The sequence below is a fragment of the Lacerta agilis genome, chromosome 16, assembly GCF_009819535.1.
Source record: "Lacerta agilis isolate rLacAgi1 chromosome 16, rLacAgi1.pri, whole genome shotgun sequence".
Classification (NCBI taxonomy): Eukaryota; Metazoa; Chordata; class Lepidosauria; order Squamata; family Lacertidae; genus Lacerta; species Lacerta agilis.
Window position 1 is genome coordinate 37,335,188 of NC_046327.1, and position 20,723 is coordinate 37,355,910.

General features: G+C 49.3%; 1 protein-coding gene across 1 annotated transcript in view; it reads left to right on the top strand.

The window, feature by feature from the left end:
* The window catches only part of FLNA (filamin A), a 67,218-nt gene extending 48,413 nt beyond the window's left edge, over positions 1-18,805 (top strand). The window contains exons 32-47 of the mRNA XM_033172686.1: positions 131-221; positions 1,404-1,544; positions 1,668-1,796; positions 2,196-2,369; positions 2,491-2,652; positions 2,787-2,990; positions 4,236-4,388; positions 5,177-5,299; positions 6,713-6,979; positions 8,556-8,693; positions 11,035-11,150; positions 11,893-12,025; positions 15,640-15,816; positions 15,914-16,132; positions 16,531-16,719; positions 18,478-18,805. Of these exons, the coding sequence (XP_033028577.1) occupies positions 131-221; positions 1,404-1,544; positions 1,668-1,796; positions 2,196-2,369; positions 2,491-2,652; positions 2,787-2,990; positions 4,236-4,388; positions 5,177-5,299; positions 6,713-6,979; positions 8,556-8,693; positions 11,035-11,150; positions 11,893-12,025; positions 15,640-15,816; positions 15,914-16,132; positions 16,531-16,719; positions 18,478-18,665 (2,604 nt within the window). The 3' untranslated portion in view covers positions 18,666-18,805. The remainder of the gene's footprint in view (positions 1-130; positions 222-1,403; positions 1,545-1,667; positions 1,797-2,195; positions 2,370-2,490; positions 2,653-2,786; positions 2,991-4,235; positions 4,389-5,176; positions 5,300-6,712; positions 6,980-8,555; positions 8,694-11,034; positions 11,151-11,892; positions 12,026-15,639; positions 15,817-15,913; positions 16,133-16,530; positions 16,720-18,477) is intronic.
* The last annotated feature ends 1,918 nt before the right edge of the window (positions 18,806-20,723 follow it).

Sequence of the window (20,723 nt, forward strand, 5' to 3'; positions counted from 1 at the left end):
CATGTTCCATCGCTGTTTATGAACTCCTGCCATTTCTTCCCATCCCTCCTTGTCTTGTCTGGCTCTCGAAAAAGCAAAAACGATTCTCACTGCTGTGTTGGGTTGACGGGGGTGCCTCTGTCTTTTCCAGGCAACAGACCGTCCTGTCAATGGACTGGATGCCGGACTGCGGCCTTTTGACTTGGTCATCCCTTTTACCATCAAGAAAGGAGAGATCACAGGTAATGGGATGAGAGGGGGACATGGCCAAAATGGCTTAGGACTCTGCCTTTTACAAAGGTCAGAGCAAGAGCTTATAGCCAGGCTGTGTATTGAGCAGTATGCTTGGAGCACAGAATGTAAATGGGGGCAAAACTCGGCTTTATGATCCCTGTTAAGAGTCCTTGTGGCTCTTAAGGTGGATTGTGCAGCACGTGGCAGTCTGCCAAGATCAGGGGGCTGGCTGAATAACGGTTTATAGTGGCTGGGGTGGGGGCTTCAGTGCCCTTTCAGTGTGGTGTAGTGGTTAAGAGTGGTGAACTCATAATCTGGTGAACCGGGTTCGCGTCTCCGCTCCTCCACATGCAGCTGCTGGGTGACCTTGGGCTAGTCACACTTCTCTGAAGTCTCTCAGCCCCACTCACCTCACAGAGTGTTTGTTGTGGGGGAGGAAGGGAAAGGAGAATGTGAGCCGCTTTGAGACACCTTCGGGTAGTGATAAAGCAGGATATCAAATCCAAAACTCTTCCTCTTTTCTTGTTTTTTGTTTTTGTTTTGCGCTCTCCATAACTAGCATAAGTAGAATAAGCTCTAGAAGGTTTTATGCAGATTCTGGTTCTCTAGATAAAGGATATGGGTTACCTGGGTGTAGAACGCTTGATGAAGAACACCAAACTTTCCTAGTTTGCTTCAGGACAGTCTGAAAATATAGCTGTAGCACTTGCTGTTACATGCCCCGGCCTATTGTGTTTAAGGATTTGGATATAGATCTTAAACCTGGCTCCATCCTTGGTAGCATATCTTCCATGAAGCTGGAAGGGACCCAAAGGGTCTCCTAGTGCAATCCATGCAGTTCTAACCATCTAGAAAGCTTATCTACTTCCTCACCTCAAATTATTTATCTGTTGTTGGGGTAGCAAATAGAGCTTTGCTAAACCAGTTCAGTGTTTCAAACTCCTAGGATTGCAACATATTAAATGTCTCAACAGCTCTATGAAAGGTAGATGGAATTACAGCTTTACATAAATCCAGTGGCCTAGCTAAGCCCAGTGAGTTGTAGACCAGTGATTTTAATCCAGATCCCCTTAAAATGTCTCCTCTGGGGTCTTTGCAGAAAACAGATTCCTGGGTCCTTGCATTCCTACTCTGGTGAACAGAACCCACCGACTTAAAAGTGCTTCCTGTGATTTCCTCCCTCCCCACAGGTGAGGTGCGCATGCCGTCTGGCAAGGTGGCAAAGCCAGACATCACAGACAACAAGGATGGCACAGTGACAGTGCGCTACGCCCCCACAGAAGCTGGCTTGCATGAGATGGACATCCGTTACGACAACATGCACATCCCAGGTAACACACACAAAAAGGTGTTTGGCTCTGAAATTACCAAGCTCACGTTGGTTGGAGCAACTAAATGTGCGCTAGCAGGTATCTAAAAGATGTTGACACCATACCCTCCTCCCACCTCCATAGGTAGCCCGCTGCAGTTCTACGTGGACTATGTCAACAGTGGCCACGTGACTGCTTACGGACCGGGACTCATCCATGGGGTAGTCAACAAGCCAGCAGTCTTCACCGTCAACACAAAAGATGCAGGAGAAGGTGAGTCCGCAAGGCCCACTTGGTGCTGGATCTGCTCCTGCCCTCTGGTTTTCTGGCCATTTGGGCAAGGCTGTTGATGCTTCTGTTCTGTGTAAATGCATATGGTAGCTGCCTGATCCCTCCATTCCCTGCTGGAGGGAAGCAGCAGCGAGAATAGGCTTAGGATCGTGTGCTCTGCTTAACAAATCTGTCATTGAGATGCCTAGCAGAACCAAATATGCAAGCTTGTATAGTCTCTCTCTCTCTCTCTCTCATATTTTTTTTTGGGGGGGGGTGGTGGTCTGCCTTGATTTTCAGCACAGGAGCACACTGCCCTATTTTGGGGCTGTCTCAGTTACTGGGGCACTAGGGCTAATGGATCTTCCCACACTTGACGTTTGATGTTCTGTTTGTTTCCAGGCGGCCTCTCTCTAGCCATTGAAGGCCCCTCCAAGGCTGAGATTGGCTGCACTGATAACCAGGATGGCACTTGCACAGTGTCGTATCTTCCCGTTCTGCCTGGCGACTACAACATATTGGTGAAATACAATGACAAGCACATCCCAGGAAGTCCCTTCACTGCCAAGATTACTGGTGAGATCTGGGGCCTGCCCACCTGGGCTAATTAAGGGAAGAGTCATACTGAAGGGGAAGGAGAAGGTGGGCTGCAGGCCCACCTTGACGGCACAATGCTTGCCTTTCTCTGCTTCTGCAGGAGATGACACGATGCGCATGTCCCATCTCAAAGTGGGCTCCTCTGCCGACATCCCCTTGAACATCACCGAGACAGACCTGAGCCAGCTGACGGCCACCGTGATCCCACCTTCTGGTCGTGAGGAGCCTTGTCTGCTCAAACACCTACGCAATGGGCATGTTGGTGAGTGACCGAGAAGACCTCCGCGTTTCTGGTTATGTCCCAAGCTGATTGGCAGAGCTCATGGGTAGAAGAAAAGATTATATAGGTATAACGATTCTCTTTTGCTCCTTCCTTTCCACCCCATCTTTCTGCAGGAATTTCTTTTGTCCCCAAAGAGATTGGAGAGCACATTGTGAACATCAAGAAGAATGGGCTGCACATCCCCAACAGCCCCATCACAGTGATGATCAGCCAGTCTGAAATTGGCGATGCCAGCCGCGTCAGGGTCTCTGGCCCAGGGCTCAGCGAGGGACGGACATTTGAACCTTCAGAGTTCATTATTGACACAAGAGATGCTGGTATGCAGGTGCTGAAGTTATAATTGGGGGGGGGGGGGTTGAAAAGTCTCAAACCATGCAAGGGCTACTCGCCATGGTGGCTGTGCTGTCGGAGGGAGTATGCCTTGAGTGAGGACCAGTTGCTGGGAATGGCAGGTGGGGTGAGAGCTTGCAAGCTTCCTTTGGGCATCTGGTTGACCACTGTTGGAACAAAATGTTGGACTAAGGTGGGCCCTCTGGCCTGATCCACCAGGGCTCTTTAGTTCTTATTGCTCTTGGGGAGCAATGCAAATCACAAAGTCGATAAGACCCTTGGTTTGTTTTCATCTCCTCCACCCCACCAATCCAATCTGTTTCATCATGGTGATGCTGGCTATTTGTCCTCCAGCTGACAAGCCCCATCTTTGGCTAGCCTGATGTTCAGGAATTAGGAAAGGTAGCATACTGGTGTTCTACCGCTCCATGCATACTAGTTACAACCCTATGTGCATAGGTGTTTAGAGAAGCCCTTCTTGAAAAGTGGACCGTGTGACTTTTGCAGGACATGGTGTTATGTGAGCAAGGTAGACTAAAGAGTAAGAAGCAGGATGCAGAAAGAGAAGATTGCAAAAAGAATTAGGAATCCCTGGAGGGCATCTCAGTGACAGTTGGAGCTCTCAGGTGCTTGAAGGGATAAGTCAATTCCTTTGTTTCTCCAAACACTCTACGATCATCTACCATTCCAGTTTTGAAAGAAACAAGGATGTGCAAAAGTCTGCATTTTGAGAAGCTGGCTTAGACAGAATGTTCTATGACCCTTCTGGATCAGACCATATATTCCAGTATTCTGTGTCTAGTAGTTGTCAGAAAGATCAGGGAAAGACTCCCATGACTGCGAACTAGAAATTGAGGGGGAAGGTCCTCAAAGTATCTAAAACAGTGGTAGGAACCTGTGGTCCCCCAGATGTTCTTGCTGGACCAGCTCCTATCCTCCTTGGTCATGGGGTGGAGAGCAGAACTGATCAATGTTGTAGTTAACAGTATCTGGAGGTCATCAAGGCCCCCCATCTGGACTCTTAATACCTTGCCATCTCCTCATGGGTAACTGCAGTGGAGTAACACAAGCAGTACAAGCAGACCAAATTACACATGCTTTTCGCTCTTGCAACTGTTTCCAAAGCACATTGTGTGTTCATATGTACGTGCCTGTATGCACATGTATAGCTCATGGTGGTGATGTCCAAACATATAACAAAGCCCTCTTACTACAAATTGGCTTTCTCTTAGGTTATGGTGGGCTGAGCTTGTCCATTGAAGGCCCCAGTAAGGTCGACATCAATACTGAGGACCTAGATGATGGTACTTGCAAAGTCACGTATTGTCCAACAGAGCCTGGCAACTACATAATCAACATCAAGTTTGCAGACCAGCATGTGCCAGGTGCGGGTAGTCTCCTCTTTGGTGGGTTGCTGCATGAGACGAGGGGAGCAAAGGTATGTTCAGGAAGTGCTGGTGGGGCCCTAGAACATTTCTCCAATTGAAGATGGGACAAAGGTGTCCGTAATACTTGGGTTGCTGGAACAGATTGCAAGATACCTTCCAGCACTTGCTTCTGGTTGAACTATGGATACAAAGCATTACAGGAGTTGAAAGCAAGGGGGCTCATCACGTGTAAAACAAGTATCTGCTCCAATGTATATGCAGCCTACACACTGCACGATCAGCAGCATTGCTTGGTGCAGCTTTTTGCTGCTCAGGGTTGCAGATAAAGGGTAGCCCAATGCTCCTCTGCATCCTCCCCAGCAGCAGACCAAAGCAAAGAGGCTGCCTAGCTTACTTCCTGACTTGGTGTGACTTTTTTATTTTTTATGTAGGCCTTGTATGGAGAACATTCAGTCCTTAGCTTTCCAGTTAGTGATAAGTCTAAAACGTGTGACAAAATGATTGTACAGTTTTCTTAATGAGATTTAATGCCGGAAGAGAGGCGATTACTACACTGGAGGATGTTGAGGGTGGTGTGTGTGTGTGTGTGTGTGTGTGTGTTGTGACACTCGAAAGCTTACACATGGAAGTTGATGCTTTCTTGGGCTCCTGCCCCGAAACCTACCCCCACCCAAATCCGTGATCTCCTCTCCCTGAAAGGGCCAGTTGGATCATGTGGCTGAGCCAGCAAGTCTCTCTCTCTCCCTCTGGCTTACTTTCTCTCCCCCTCCATCCTTCTGGTGCAGGGAGTCCATTTTCTGTGAAGGTGACAGGAGAAGGACGAATGAAGCAGATGATCACACGCCGCCGCAAAGCCCCCTCTGTTGCCAATATTGGCAGCCAGTGCGACCTCAGTTTGAAAATCCCAGGTGAGTGGCTTGAGGATAGGCTTTGTGGTGGGGGTAGAGCAGGTTTGGGGTGCTGCCTAAAACAAGCCCAGCAGTGGAGAGCCGTTGCCCAAAACGAGCTATTAAGTTCCCCTCCCACATGGTTAAAGGTCAGGATTGTTGCAATCCCACCCTTGAACTTGGCACATGGAAGTTTGGAAGGCCCATGGACAGTGCCCAGCAAAATTTTGGAATCCAGAGTATGTCTTCAAATCTACACAAGCCTTGTTTTCCAGCTCAGAATGATGCAGTGCAAAACCAAAGCATATTCAGGCAAGTTGACACAGAGGCTGTTAGAATGGGGAAAGTGCTGAAGTGTAGGACAGGCATGGCCATCTGGGAGTCCTTCCAAACCATAGCCAAGTTGGTGGTACACTTTGGTTTAAGGCACAGGTTGGTAACGGAGCCACATGCAGCCCTTGACCTCATGTTCCATAGCCCTCAGTGCCTCCTAAAGTTTCCCCATTCTCTCATCCCAGCACAATTACTTTCTTTTCATTGCTTTCCCTTTAATATATAGAGTTTCAGAATTTTATTTGAGTTCTTTTGTGTATATGTGTTTGCTTTTTTTCCTGGTTGTAAGGCTCAGAAGTAAAACTGTGGCTAGACTGTTGTGTTTGCAAGTGGAATGAACACTGCTTCTATTTGAATATAAATCAGGAGTTTAGGGCATTGTGTCCAAACCCCTAATGTCAGCAGAACTACTCGGAAACAATGAGGGTAATTTCATGCATGTTTTGAAAAGGGGGAAAGGACCAAAGGACCACTGCAAATCTACCTCCTTGAGGGGGGAATCTCTTTGGGAAGACCGCATTCCTCAGTGCACCACGTGCATGTTCTGTAACTGGTGCTGGCGGCCAGTACAGACCTCACACTGCGTTAGCATTCAGATCACCTGTGGAAGAAGTGTGATATTTATCCATTGAAATACTTCTGGTTGCCAGTGGTCTCTGCTCCTGCCAAGGCTATTGTGGAAGGGATCATGTCCTGGCCTTCATCTGGAATAGGTATCCCCAACCTGCAGCCCTCCAGATGTTTTGGCCTACAACTCCCATGATCCCTAGCTAACAGGACCAGTGGTCAGGGATGATGGGAATTGTACTCCAAAACATCTGGAGGGCTGAAGGTTGGGGGTGCCTGATCTAGAAGTAATATTGGATCTGGAGAAAATTATTAAGATCTGACTAGTCAGACAAGGAGCAGCATTAAGTTACCTTGAGAATGGGGTAGGGAGGTAAGGGATTAAGAGGTGAACTGGACTAAGATCCAGCTGCTCTGAATGCCCTGTGGGTCTTGATGGTCTTAGCACAGTGATGTTGGCTGATGGTAGAGAAGGAGCGAAGCTGCGGTCCCATGTTTCTACAGCTGTTTTATTTGCTGCCCCTTGTCCCACAGAAATCAACATCAGGGACATGACAGCTCAGGTCACCAGCCCTTCAGGCAAGTCCCACGATGCAGAGATCTTGGAGGCAGAAAACAACACTTACTGCATCCGCTTTGTGCCCACTGAGACGGGCATCCACTCAGTCAGCGTCAAGTACAAAGGGCAGCATGTGCCCGGAAGCCCCTTCCAGTTCACCGTGGGCCCTCTTGGCGAGGGTGGCGCACACAAGGTCCGGGCAGGTGGCCCTGGACTGGAGAGAGCTGAAGCTGGCGTGCCAGGTAGGACTGCGGCCTGGGACGGGGGTGGGGAGTGGACAGGTTAGGCACATGGGTGTAACTTGGGAGTTGTGGGAGGGAGGGGTGTGAGATGCTAGCACTTAAGCTGGTACAGCCTGTGCTTGAACAAGTCTGGTGATGCACACTCAATATCAATGATGGGGACTGAGGCAGGTCAGCCTCCATTTTCAGACATGACTGCAGGGGTGCCTTGGAATGCTGGAATCATAGAATTGTAGAGCTGGAAGGGACTCCGAGGGTCATTTAGTCTAACCCCCTGCAATGCAGGAATCTCAGCTAAAGCATCCATGACAGATGGCCATCCAACCTCTGCTTCAACACTTCAGTGAAGGAGAGTCCACCACCTCCCAAGGGAGCCCATTCAACTGTCCAATGGCTCTGTCAGAAGTTGTTTCTTAATGTTTAGTTGGAATCTCCTTTCTTGTAACTTGAAGCCACTGAAAACAAGTTTGCTCCCTCTTCCATGTAACAGCCCTCTAGATACTGGTAGAGGCCTATCCTATCTCCTCTTATCCAGGCTAAACATACCCAACTCCCTCAACTGTTGCTCACAAGTCCTAGTTTCCAGATCGTCCTTCAGAAGTTGTTGGGACCCCCAACTCTCATCAGCCCCAGAGAGCAAAAAATGGTAGTCAGGAATGATGGGAGCTGTAGTCCATAGAACAATAGGTTTGGCACTGTTTAATGATAAAGAATTGATGGGGAAATGTGCCCAATGTCATCTTGCACCCACCAGGCCACATCGTCCTTCCATCTCCCTTCAGTCTTCAGCTCCCATATCCCGAGAAGAGGGGCCTGTCCCCTGGTTGTGTTCTGTAAAACTCAAGTGTACTTGGGTGATGATTCTATAGCACCATCAGTCTTGCTATCAGAATCCCCCTGGGCCTTGTGGCTAAGGGCAAATCCACAGCATACGCTTAAAGCACATCACTTCCCCAAAGAATCTTGGGCACTATCGTATGTTATGGGTACTGTGACTTGTAGTCCTGTGAGTGGGAAACTGTGGTTCCCAGGCTTCTTTGGGAGGGTGCTTTAGATGTATGGGGCAGTTCTGCCCTAAGTTGGGAGTAGCCAAAATGATGCCCTCCAAGATGCTGTTGGACTACAGGTCCCATCACCATTGACAAGGATGTGCTGTCTAGGGCTGATGGGAGTTGTAGTCCAGCAACACCTGCAGAGCGCCATGTTGGCTGTTTTTGGTTTAAGTGTTTTACCAGAAGAAGCATCCCCAAACGCAAGGGTCAGGATCCACACCACATGCGAAAGTGTCCCACTAGAGCACCCTTCCCCATCTGGGTGCCCTCCAGACATTTTGGACTAAAACTCCCTGCCAGTTTGGCCAATGGTTGGGGTTGATGGATCTGAAATCTCTGGAGGGCACCAATTTGGAAAAGCTATGCAGTAGCTACTGGAACAAACTCTGCAAAGGATGTTTTGGATATTAGTAAGAGAAAGGCTTTTTGTCCCAAGCTTAGTGCTAAGGTGGGATTTGCATTAGCAAAAGAGGACGATGGAGCGCCAGTGATTCCTAACAAGACTTGTTTGCCTTCTTCCCCAGCTGAGTTTAGCATCTGGACACGGGAGGCTGGTGCTGGTGGCCTCTCCATTGCTGTGGAGGGCCCCAGTAAGGCAGAGATTGCTTTTGAAGACCGGAAAGATGGTTCATGTGGTGTTTCCTACATTGTGCAAGAACCTGGTAAGTGGTCATGGAGAAGACGGCTGCATGGGCTGAGGGTTTTTAACAGGAGATTTAAAGAAGGGAGGGCATGGATGCAGGAGTGGAAGGGGGGTGTTCTGTGTGCCTGAGTAGGTGAGGTGGGGGCAATTTTGCCAGCTGCAGCAGATGCATGAGGATTAGGGAATACTTAGTGAGAGATCATGTTGGGCTCTGCCATCTCCAGCTTTCAGTGTTGGCCTTCAACCTTAGGAGAAGAGGCCACCAAGATGAGAGGTGTGTGGACTGAAAACAGGCTTTATCAGCACTACAGGGTGAAGGACTAGGCCCTCACCACCAAGCGAGGAGACATTTGGTGTCAGTGCAACACAGGGCCTTTTCTGGGGCAGGTCCCTGGTTCTAGAATCCCCTCCCTAGGGAGGCTAGATTGGCCCCATCCTTGATGGTTTCCAGGGGGAAGTGACCACCATTTTTATTACATCTGGCATTTAATTCGATCTTGAAGGGTTTAACTCTTGGTGGCTCTTGGTTTTCAGTGTTGAGTTCCAATTCTGTTACTGAGTGGGGTAGCCAACATGGTGCCCTCCAGATGTTGCTGGATCACAGCTCCCATCATCCCTGACCATTGGCTATGCTCCCTAGGGCTGATAGGAGTTGTAGTTTGGAAATTTCTGGAGACCCCCTCCCCCTGCCCCATCAGGGCTACTCTCACTCTCTCTCTCTCTCTCTATTGTCATTGACACTGGCTTTCTTACTTTCTTCCTTTGTAAATCAAGCTTGTGGAATGGCCCTTGTTTCAGCCGAAAGGTGGTATACACATGTGGTTTTAAAAAGATGTAGATAGCTCCCAATTTAACTGAATCTGAGGGGGGTGGGGTGAAGGTAGCCCTGTCAAGGTAGTAGAGAATGCAAGAGCCAAGAAGGACAGCTTTACACATCACTCTGGAGAGGTGATCTAAAACAACCCATCTAGGTTTTCAGTGGCCAGGAGATTGCAAGGCTTCAGGCTATTTCTAGGCAGAGGGATAGGAGCCTGAAGACACAGGTATTGGAGAGAGAAAAAGAGAGATAGATAATATGGCTGGTGTAAGGCTCAACAGGGGGAGATCGCTGCTGCTCTGTGCCCCACAGGGTGCATAGCTGCCTTAAGCGATAATAAAGTAAGGATCGTGTTCCAACATCCGATCCAAAGAATCATATGTTGAGCACAAGGCAGATGGAAGTTGTATGTTGCAACTCGGAAACTGAGGTCCGTTCCAACGGGTGGCTGCTGGAGATGCTCCAGAGGCAGGCCTCTCTCTCTCTCTCTTCAGAGCTTGTTCTAGCTCCTTCTCTTGGGAACGGCTCCCATAAGCCACTCAGGGAATCTGCCGGCAGCCAACTTCTGGAATCCAACCGGCATCGTGTTGCCAACTACCTGGAACGCGTCCAGTGCTCTAAAGAGCTTTCTGTTTGCTAATGAGGCTGGCAGATCTTTGGAAGCGGCCATCTGGAACGCAAGCTGGGTAATTGGCTGCCCCACAGTTTGCAAGTAGGGGAGGGAATCGCAGCTAGATCTCAAATGCTTTTTATTGAAGGTGGGGAGGAGAGGGCTGCTTTCAACAGAAGATTGTGTTTGGGAGATGCATTGTTGTAACTTCCGTCCTTATCAAGCACAATATATTAATTAGTTTAGGATTGGGGCTTGAGGTACTATGGTGTTTTAGAAGAACTTCTACATGCTAGAGGTGTGAATTTTGAAGTCTACTAAAAACTTTTAAGATACAGAAATCAGCAATCAAAATGTTTTTGGAGCATCTCTCACTCCCATTTTTGGCAGTTCAGTTGTTGAAATATGTAATTCCGAGCAAACTGTTAAATATGAAATGCAACTTCATGCTGTGATTCTGATATTACCCAAATAGTAAATATGTGGTAATTGTTCCATATGGAGACCCATCTGCATGTCAAACTGATAATTTGATAAAGAAAAAATACAATAATTACAAACATCATTAAATTAAAAAAAACCATTCAATTAAAATTGGCAGTGGCAACATCTAATATTTCTTTTTACACGTTCTATTAACCAAATGCAGACTGAATAATAATAATAAAAATCTTCAGAGTGTTTTCTTAAAAATCATCAGTGATGGAGCCGTATGTATTTGCAAAGATGTGCATGGCCACTGCTGAAAAGCCTCTAATACCTGCCAGCCTGATGCAGAGCAAGGCTTCAGGTGCTGATCTCGTGCTCAGGCAGGTTAAAATCAAACAATAAGAACAAACTCGCCACATCCACACCTGGATTCCAGTCAGTCATCCATTGACCGAGCCTTTTGGATAAGCATCCTTAATTCCTCCCCCCCCCCTTTGCTTGCAGGAGACTACGAGGTTTCTGTGAAGTTCAACGACGAGCACATCCCAGACAGTCCCTTTGTGGTACCTGCCACCTCCACCTCAGATGATGCCCGTCGACTCACTGTTTCTAGTCTTCAGGTGAGGCACTGGGAGAAACCGCCCATTTGCTCCCCCTGCTGGCTGGATTGAGTTGGCACTGTTGCTCTCCTGGGCTGGCTGTTCCTTGATCCAAGAGACTTGGATCCTGAAAGGGGGGCGGGAGGAGACACAGATTGGGGCGAAGGTGTGTTCCCAATCTGTACTGATCTGGGGGTTGGTGTGGCTGAGAGTTTTTGCCAAGATAAACAACTTAGGACAAGATGGATGCAGGGGTTGGACTAGAGGACCCTTGTGGTCCCTCCCTTCCAACTCCACAATTCTATGACTCCGTGGGGGTGCCTTGGGCCAGCCTTGGGACAGCCACTGTGTCAGCCCTGCTTGCCATCCAGGGATCTGCTCTGGGGTTTTTCTCGTGTCTCGTTTAAAGGCTGCTAACAGTCCCCTGCTCCTTTTGGCTGCTGGGGCTTAAAGACGGAGAGCTTCCCTGGCCCACGCCTCTGCCAATCTTGCTGCCATCCTTTTGAAAACCGCCAGCCTCCCTCTTTCAGGGTACTAGCCTAACAAATCCTCCCCTGTTGCTGCTTGCCTGCCTGCCTCTTGCATTGCGGCCCAGTTTCCTGGGGCAGCTCTCCCTCTCTAAGCCACCTGGCTCTCAGGTAAGTGACCTTCTGCCTTGTCCTCATTTGCGAGGGGAGGGGAGGGGTGGGGTTTGTGGTAGCTGAAGCTTGATGCCATTGCCCGCTCTGTCCTTTCTGCTGCCTAACGTGCTCTGTGCTTCCAGGAGTCAGGGTTAAAAGTGAACCAGCCAGCCTCGTTTGCCGTCAGCTTGAACGGGGCCAAAGGTGTGATTGATGCCAAGGTGCACAGCCCCTCGGGGGCCCTAGAAGAGTGCCATGTCACAGAAATTGACGAAGGTAAGGAGGGCCTGGCAGAGCAGGGCCAGGCTTGCTGTGCAGTGGATGACCCACCCCCCTTCCCTCCCGTATGCGGAGGAGAAGGCACAGCTGTTGGGTCTGTTTCTTTTTGACAGTGGAATGGACTCCCTCGGGAAGTGGTGGATTCTCCTTCCTTGGAGATTTTTAAGGAGAGGTTGGGTAGCCGCCTGCCATGGGTGCTTTGGTTGAGATTCCTGCATTGCAGGGGGTTGGATTAGATGACCCTTGGGATCCCTTCCAGCTCTACAGTTCTGTGATTCCCTTCCAAAATGAACTCCTAGCAACTGTAAGGGGGGGAGGGGCAGGCATCTGATGGTGTAGAGCAGGCATGGGAAACTTGCGGTGTTGGACCGCCATTTCCCATCAGCTCCAGCAAGTTTGGATTGCAATTCCAAAATAATTGAGGCCCACTACAGATTTTTCTGTGTGTGGTTGGCCTCTTTCCCATCGAGGCGATATAAGGTCTAAGCAGATCCAATGGGTTTGTTAAAGAATGATCTGCTTAGACCTTGTGAACCTCCCTGAGATCTTTTGATAAAGGGGGTGGTATATAAGTCTAATACATAAATAAAATAGATGCTTTGCAGGTGGAGACAGTCATTTTTTAATTGTGTTGGAAGATGGTCATTGACACCCAGGTTTAAAAGCAACTGCTACAAAACCTCGAGGGGAAAGGGAAACGGCAGTGGGGGCATTGCAATACTGACATGCTTGGGTCGTGGCCTGAAAGAACACTCAGGATCTTTGTTTAGCTATTTAAAAAAACAAACGCCTTTTCCATGGCAAAGGCTGAACTCCACAAGGTCATATATATTTTTCAAGAGCCCCTGGCAGATCTTGTTTTCCCTCTGATGGAAGATGTTCCCAGAGATAGGTGCTGGTCTAAAACCAAACAAGGCTTTATAAAGTCAGCACCTTGAGCAAGACTGAGAAAACCTCCAAGTAGTTTGTAGGAGAATGACCCATCCCCTGTAGCATATTCTGCAGTTCTGCCAAGGCATGGGCAATGGAGTTCTGCTGTAGCTGGAGTTCCCAAATAGCATTTGTCAGGTCCATATAAAGATGTGGAACCTGTGCCCTCCAGATGTTGGACTACAACTCCCATCATCCGTGAGCGTTGGCCAGGCTGGCTAGGGCTGTTGCGGGTGGAGGCCCACAGGCTCCCACCATAAGGGCATTACTGTAAGAAGTCAGGTGGCCAGGAGTCTTGTACGATGGCTGCATCCCTTGATGAAAGGCACTGCAGGGTCCAGCCTCAGTCTACATCAAAGAGCAAGAAGGCCAACCAAACAGCAAACTTGGTCTTACAAGGAGCCTGGCTCTGTCCAGAACTAGTAAATAATTCTCCTCCTCAAAGTTGGGAGTGGCAATAATCAACAATGCAAACTGAATCCAGGACATACAACCCCCCCCCCCTTCCCCAGTCTGTAACAGCAACCTATGCATTGCGTAAAAATCTCAGCGGTTGTTTCTGGGACTGCGTGATGTTGAGCTGGGTGGTGCTGGCATCCCCCTTACTCTGCCCCTTGCCTTGCCTATACCTTCAAACTGCTTTTCTCAGGTTCTCAGCTATTTTTTTCTCAGAGTAGACCCATTGAAATTGTTTTGACCCTGCCTTTTAAAAACATGAATGTGTGTTAGATTTTTCTGTTTTGTTTTATGCTGATTTTTATGTGAATGTTGTTTGATTGATGTGATACCATTAGGTTCCTTGATTTCAGTAGGCATACTGAGTACAACTTACTTGACTACTACGCTGTACAACTAAGAATAGGTGTGGTAACAAAAAAGGCTGTCTGGAGGTGGGGGTTGATCCCAATTCCCAGTTGCTGATTCAGTTGGCAACACAGAAGAGGAAATGGGAGGGGCAGAAACATGCTCAAGGCCAACAAAAAGACAAATTTTAAGCGCCCAGTCGCTTTCTGCTGGCTTGAGGACTCTCAGCACAATTTTCTTCGTGGAATTGTGAGTGGAAGTGGGCAGGGCGTTTCTTAAGCTGTGCAGGACAGAAAAAAGCAAGACCCCTTCTCTCCTGCCACTGTCTCGACTCGGGTTGTGGGGTTAGCAATTTCTGCTCACGAGCCACCCGCCTAGAGTTCCCATTTTGCCAAGTTACTTTACTTAGGAGGTCACAGCCCTGTTGCTGCAAAGGCCAGAGCTCGTGCAGTTCTCTATGTAGGCTGCTGTGTCAAAATGCTGCTGAGTCTGCACAGCTGGTTTCCTGTAGTGGCATCTGCTGTGTTGGTGTTGTTGGTGGTGGTGGTGATGGCATGTGAGTCCCCATGGGCAGCTTCCTGCCACCTGGCTTGTGAGCCATCATGCCAGCCCACAATCTCCTGCCTGGTGTGACTCCACACTTAGAGGCAAGGCTGCACACTTTTGAGTGAGTTGCAGAAATTAGGCCAAGCTCTGTTGTGGTTCAGGATAGATAGAGGTGCAGCTCATCTATGAAATTGTGAACGGGGGTCCATAATATCCAGTTCCCCAAATCTGCACCTATTTAGGGTGCTCAGAAAGATTCAGGGGCAGGTCAGGGCTGTTTCTGTAGAGCAGAGCTTTCCAAGCTGTGTGTTGCATGAACGCTCCCTGCACTCCTTCCAGGGTGGAAAGGGGTTAGTTTAATCTCTGGTTTGCTAGTAAAACTGAATTCCTGTGTTGTGAAATGATGCATGTCTAAAAAGTGTGTACCAACATAAAAAGTTTGGAAAGCTCCGCTGTAACGGCATACAAAGTAACACTGGCAAGGGCTGAAATACCCAAGGTGTTTCATTTGCAAATAAAAGCAAGGAGGTATAAACTGCAATATTGTACTTTGTTATGTAACTTGTAGCTGCAGATGTGTGTTTACTTTAGAGTAAGAAACAGGGTACCTTTGGGGGCTTTAAAAACTATTAGTAACCGTCACACTCGTGTGTGTGTGTGTGTGTGTGTATCGTACCCCTATCTGGATCAGGACCCATGTGCTCATTTTTACTAGAGAAGGAAGCAGACACAGAACTACAGGCTACATGTGAAGAGCTTGGCCTTGGGAATATTCTCTTCTAGAGAAAAGGGCAGGTGAGGGGAGTAGCCACTTCCCCTTTGCTTCTCCCAGCCAAGCTCATTTTGGTTTTGGCATGCCCACGGGCAAATGCCTTTTGCTCCAAACCAAGTTCCACTTCAAGTATGCTTTTTTAAAACCAGAGCTTACCCCCAACACGTCTCTATGTCTGGCTTTTAGCTCTCAATCTTAAGCAGTTAAATCAGCCCCAGCCAGCAGGCCAATAATGAGGGATGATGGGAGAGGTAGTCCAACAACATCTGGAGGGCCCCAGGTTTATTGAGCTACCATCAGCCTGTGTCATTCATGCTGGCTGAATTTGCTGGATATATTTAATTTACTATATAGGGGTCATTTCCAAGATCTTTGGGTAAAGGTCCACGTAACTAAATGTCCTCTTCCTTGGGCTTCCCTTCTGGATCTATTCTGTGATACGCGCGCACGCGCACACACACACACACACACACATGAACGATTTCTCACGGCGCCAATGACAACTGCTGGCAGGCCTCTTAACACCTGCCTGTTCTTCCTCCTCTCACCTTTCCCACAGACAAATACGCTGTGCGTTTCATCCCCCGTGAGAATGGCATCTACTCTGTTGATGTCAAGTTCAACGGTAGCCACATTCCCGGCAGTCCCTTCAAGATCCGTGTTGGGGAGCTGGGCCAAGCTGGGGACCCAGGGATGGTGTCTGCCTACGGCCCTGGCTTAGAAGGTGGCATGACAGGTAATAAGAGAGCCTAGAGGAAAGGAGGGGTGGAGGGATGAGAGGCTCCCCAGAGCCTTGAAGAGAAGCTGCCGCCTCTTGCTCTTCTCCCCTGCAGGAAGCCCTGCTGAGTTCATAGTCAACACCACAAATGCTGGGCCTGGGGCACTGGCCGTCACCATTGATGGTCCCTCTAAGGTGAAGATGGACTGCCAAGAGTGCCCAGAGGGCTACAAGGTCATCTACACACCCATGGCACCTGGCAGCTACCTCATCTCCATTAAATATGGTGGCCCATACCACATTGCTGGCAGCCCCTTCAAGGCCAAAATCACAGGTAAGAGCCTGGGCTGGGGGATGGAAAGAAGCTTGGCTTAGGCAAGAAGGTCTCCCAGTTTTTAAGGGCTTTGCCGTCACTCCAGACTATGGACCATATCCGAGGACATACGAGTAGCATTGTAACCTTCATGTTGTAGCAGAGACTGCAACCTTTAACATAGATTGGCCTACCCCAATTGCCCTCCAGAAGCTGGGTGACTACTCCCATCAACACTGCCAACTGGCCATGTTGGCTGAGGCTGATGGGAGTTGGAGTCCAACGGCATCTGGAGGGCACCAGGATGATGAAGGCCAATTTTGATGGCAATTTGGGGAAGGGGAGGCAACAAGACTGTTGCCCAGATACAGCCTTACGCTCCTCGTACCTGTGTAATCGTCCTTCCTTTTCCTTGGCAGGGGCCCGTCTCGTCCCCAGCCACAGCCTCCATGAGACTTCCTCGGTCTTCATGGATGGGGTGGCCAAACATGATGGAGCAGCCCCCAAGTTTGCCTCTGATGCCAGCAAGGTGGTTGCCAAGGGCCTGGGCCTCAACAAGGGCTTTGTGGGGCAGAAGAACTCTTTCACTGTCGATTGCAGCAAAGCAGGTGAGTGTAGAAGATTTGTTGGGTCAGGTGGGGATGGGAAGAAATGCACACAACTGCAGGGTTTTGGTCACTGTGGTTAGAAGCTTTGGAAAGCTAATTTGGGCACTGAATGTTTCGAATTAAAGTGTATGGCTGGCCCCATCCTAGCTGAGGAGCTTGATGTGGGAAATGATGGATGGACAAGTCATATAACTGGGAAGTGTATTGCATGTCAAGGACCCGATCCCTCCCCCGGTGAAATAAGACACAGGACACCATAAGTAAGGTTCAAATGGGAAATAAAAGGCCACAACTTTATTGGTTACGGATGTTGAGCGGTATTGGCTTAGGCATTGGATCAGCCGACTATATCAGACTCCAGTACGTAGTGCTGGCAGTCCGGGAAGGGTTAACCACGATGGATGAGCCCCTGCTGCTGCACATCAGCTAGGAACTCACCCTGCGATCACCGGCCTGGGGCGTGCCTGGGGCCCTCACCTTCCACGGCTCCGGACAGTGGTCACGCCCCACCGAACTCCTTTATCGAAGTACCCTTCAGCCCGTTGGGGGGAGGTGATGGCCAGTCCTCCCCCCCCACCATTCCAACCTACCCTAAGATCCAATGCCTAACCGCCAATCGAGCCGAAAAGGCTCGCCGCCAATACCCTCACACCCGAAACCAATACCTAATCCCCAGTATTATATCAGCCAGCCAAGTATCATTTCCCTCGTCCGACAAGTGCACGCCATCGTTCCGGTATAACTTTTCCTCGCAAAACTTTATCGCAGGGTGCGAGATGACCTGGCCGCCCAAAGCCAGCACTCTGCGAGCCACCGCTTTGTCCAATAATTTCCTCGCCCGGTTCACAGCAATCGGGCAGCTGCAGTCGCGCCAAACACGTCTTTCCAGCAAAGAGGACCAAAATATGGTCAGACCAGGGAAGACGAAGGGAGCAGGAGAAAGAGGCTGAGCCCTGGGAGCGTCCTGCTTAAGTGCAGCAGGCACGCCCAAAGCCGCTGCGCCAGTTGGCCAGCGGCCTGGGCACCGCGCCCAGGGCTCAGCCAATCTGTGCCAGGGGATGACCCCATCCCCTGTGCACGTGCAGGGCTCGTGTTACCTGCCTGCAACCCCCCCTCCTTCTTATGGGCGGAAGGGGCATTCTAAAACAAAACCACCACCAAGGATAATTCAAGCTACCTAACCTAGACCAAATAAGAAGTTTGCACAGTAGCTCCTAAAAGAGATTGGGATCTTCTTCAAGGGTGGCCTCCGAGACACACCGGGGCGCTCAGAGGCAAAGCCTGAGGTGCCAGAACTTGAGGCCCAAAGTTGGCAACTCTAGTGAGGGCATTAATTGGCAACCTGTGCAGGGGTGGGGTGGGGGTGGGGGAAGGATGGGGACTGGAGGGTTTTTTTATGAGTCTGAAGGAGAACAAAGGAACCAAAGAAGTAAGCTGTTTGCTCACTTGCATGTTTGGACCAGTTTCCCCAATACTGGTGTCCTCCAGCTGCTTTCGACAACAATCTCATCAGCCCCAGTCAGCACTAAATCACCAGCAGGGCTCAAGATTGGGGAAAGCTGGTCTAGAAATGGAAGGAGAGAAGAGTGGGGAGGGGAAATTGAGTTACTGAGTCATTTGGAGTGAAACACCTTTTGGCCTCTCTTGTATACATAAATATTATGTCTTTCAATGGGATTAGTTCTTCCCGACCTTAATATTGCCAGCATGCATCACTTTTGACTGGACCCCCACTCCCGCCCCTTGCTCTTTCCGCAGGGAACAACATGCTGCTGGTGGGGGTGCATGGCCCCAAGACCCCCTGCGAGGAGATTGTGGTGAAGCACCTGGGCAACCGGCTCTACAACGTCACCTACCTGCTCAAGGACAGAGGGGATTATGTGCTGGTGGTGAAGTGGGGAGAGGAGCACATCCCCGGCAGCCCCTTCCATGTCTCCGTGCCTTAATCCTTCCCCCACCCCCCTGATTATAACACTGCCCCTCTTGAGCCCTGTTTGTAATGCCACTACCCCTACTCGCCCACCTGAGACGCTGCCTCTTAAACTTCCTCGGCAGGTTTTGTGCCAGTGTGGGTGGGGAAAGGGAGCAAGTCGCCCTTGGGATGGGGAGGGGGCGGATTCCTGTGGATCTGTTTACATGCAGCACTAACTCTTTTCAACCAGTTTTGTCAGTGATTTCCCCCCTTCCCCACCCTTTTTTGGAGGGGTGGAGTGTTGAGGGGCAGGATTGATCTTGCTTTTCTTGCCAAAGCACTGGCTTCGTGCCCATGGACTGAATTTTGTGCCTCCCTCCCTGAGTTTGCCAGGAAGGCATCCTTCCTGCCTCCAAAACAGGCACCTGGTACCACATACCTGTATCGGTGCCATCCACTGCTTGAGAGAACGAAACAAAGCAAAAACCACTGCACCCGATGGAACTGCAGGCGGCCTGTCCCTTTTATCTCTAGATTTTCACTTTCCCTTCTTCGGCTTGAGATGGAAGCTCCATTGATACACAGATAAGTGGCGGGAGCTGCTGTTGTGCCTCTCCTTGCTTTGCCAGTTTATAACCAAAAATCTTGTTTTAATCCTTCCAAGTCTTAAGTCGTCGTTTGTTGTTGTTGTGCGCAACTGCCGGTCTCCTTTCTTTTGAGGAGGGAAGGGAATAAAAGTTCTGCTTCAAATGGCTATTGGTTGTCCTGGTCAATTCTGTTGACTTGGTCCCTATGCATAGGCAGACTCAGCTATTCGTATGTTGGGCTGCGTTGCCTTCTGCTTCCGAACACGCTGGCTCCAAGTGGAAATCATTTGGAGATCCTTTCCATGCTGTCCTGATAATGAACGCCTGCCTGCACACCTGCGCCTCTGTCCTCTGGTCAAATAAATAAACATACGTAACAGAAAGGCGGTGGTCCCTGGCTAGTTTCTCACAGAACAAGCGAGACTTTTTGCCTCGTGTATACTGCTCTACAAAGGCTGGAAACTTTTCTAAACCTAAAGCTGGGAATCTGAATTAATTCAGGGGGAACACCTGCATCTCTCTCCCTAATAGCTCCCCATGGCTTTATTTAGCAAAGGATTCTGAACTTGGTGCACAAGGGTTGGCCCCCACCCCATAACACTAGGACTCCTGGGCATCCAGTGAAGCTGAAGTCCTTCTCACATCACATAGTTAAACTATGGAACCTTCTCCCACAGGAGGCAGTGACGGCCAGCAACCCGGGTGCCTTTAAGAGAGCCTTCTGCCCCATAAGTTTGTGGAATCCTATCAATGGCTGCTGGCCACAGCAGCTCAACGGCAACATGCTTTTGCACACCGGTTGCTAGAAACTCTGGATGGGGAGAATGCTGTTGGGCTCAGGTCTTGTTCACAGGCTTCTTTGGGGCATCTGCTTAGCTGCTGTGCAAACAAGATGCTAGACTAGATGGGCCTTGGAGTGGAGCCAGCAAGGCTGCTCTAAGGTGCTTGATGGCTGCACAGCCCCAGAGGTTTGGTGGGCAACCTGCCCCCTAGGAGAGTCCCTTGCTACTCTTAGGATGAAGCTCCTGGGTTACTAGGGATACTTTGAAAATCATTAGCTTAGACTGCAGCGAGTATTTCTCAAACTTATCCCACTTAGACCAGAAGGTAGTTTTGGTTCAAAATCTGCCTGGCATTTCTCCAAAACTAAGCAACAGTGCTCGGCTAAAGTTTTGTGTTCAAAATTTAGCTTGGTTAATATTTTCAGATTGTGATCAGTATTTGCCACAATCAAAATGGGCCTTAGTGCACCTCCACTATTTCTTCAGTAAATGTCCTTTTTGCCCTTCTCCAGGCCAACTGATCAAAATTCAGTGCTTATTGAGCAAAATAAACAGCTAGGCGGAAACTGAAGAGGGTACAAGAAATAATAATTTATGCTGCTCCTCGAGCTCCATGGAGGGAAGTGGAATAGCATTGAAGCACATTTAAGCATCAGAGAGAGAAGCATGGGTCTTCCATGTTTAGTTTGAGCATTATGGCAGCCTGTAGGGCTGTTCCCTTGG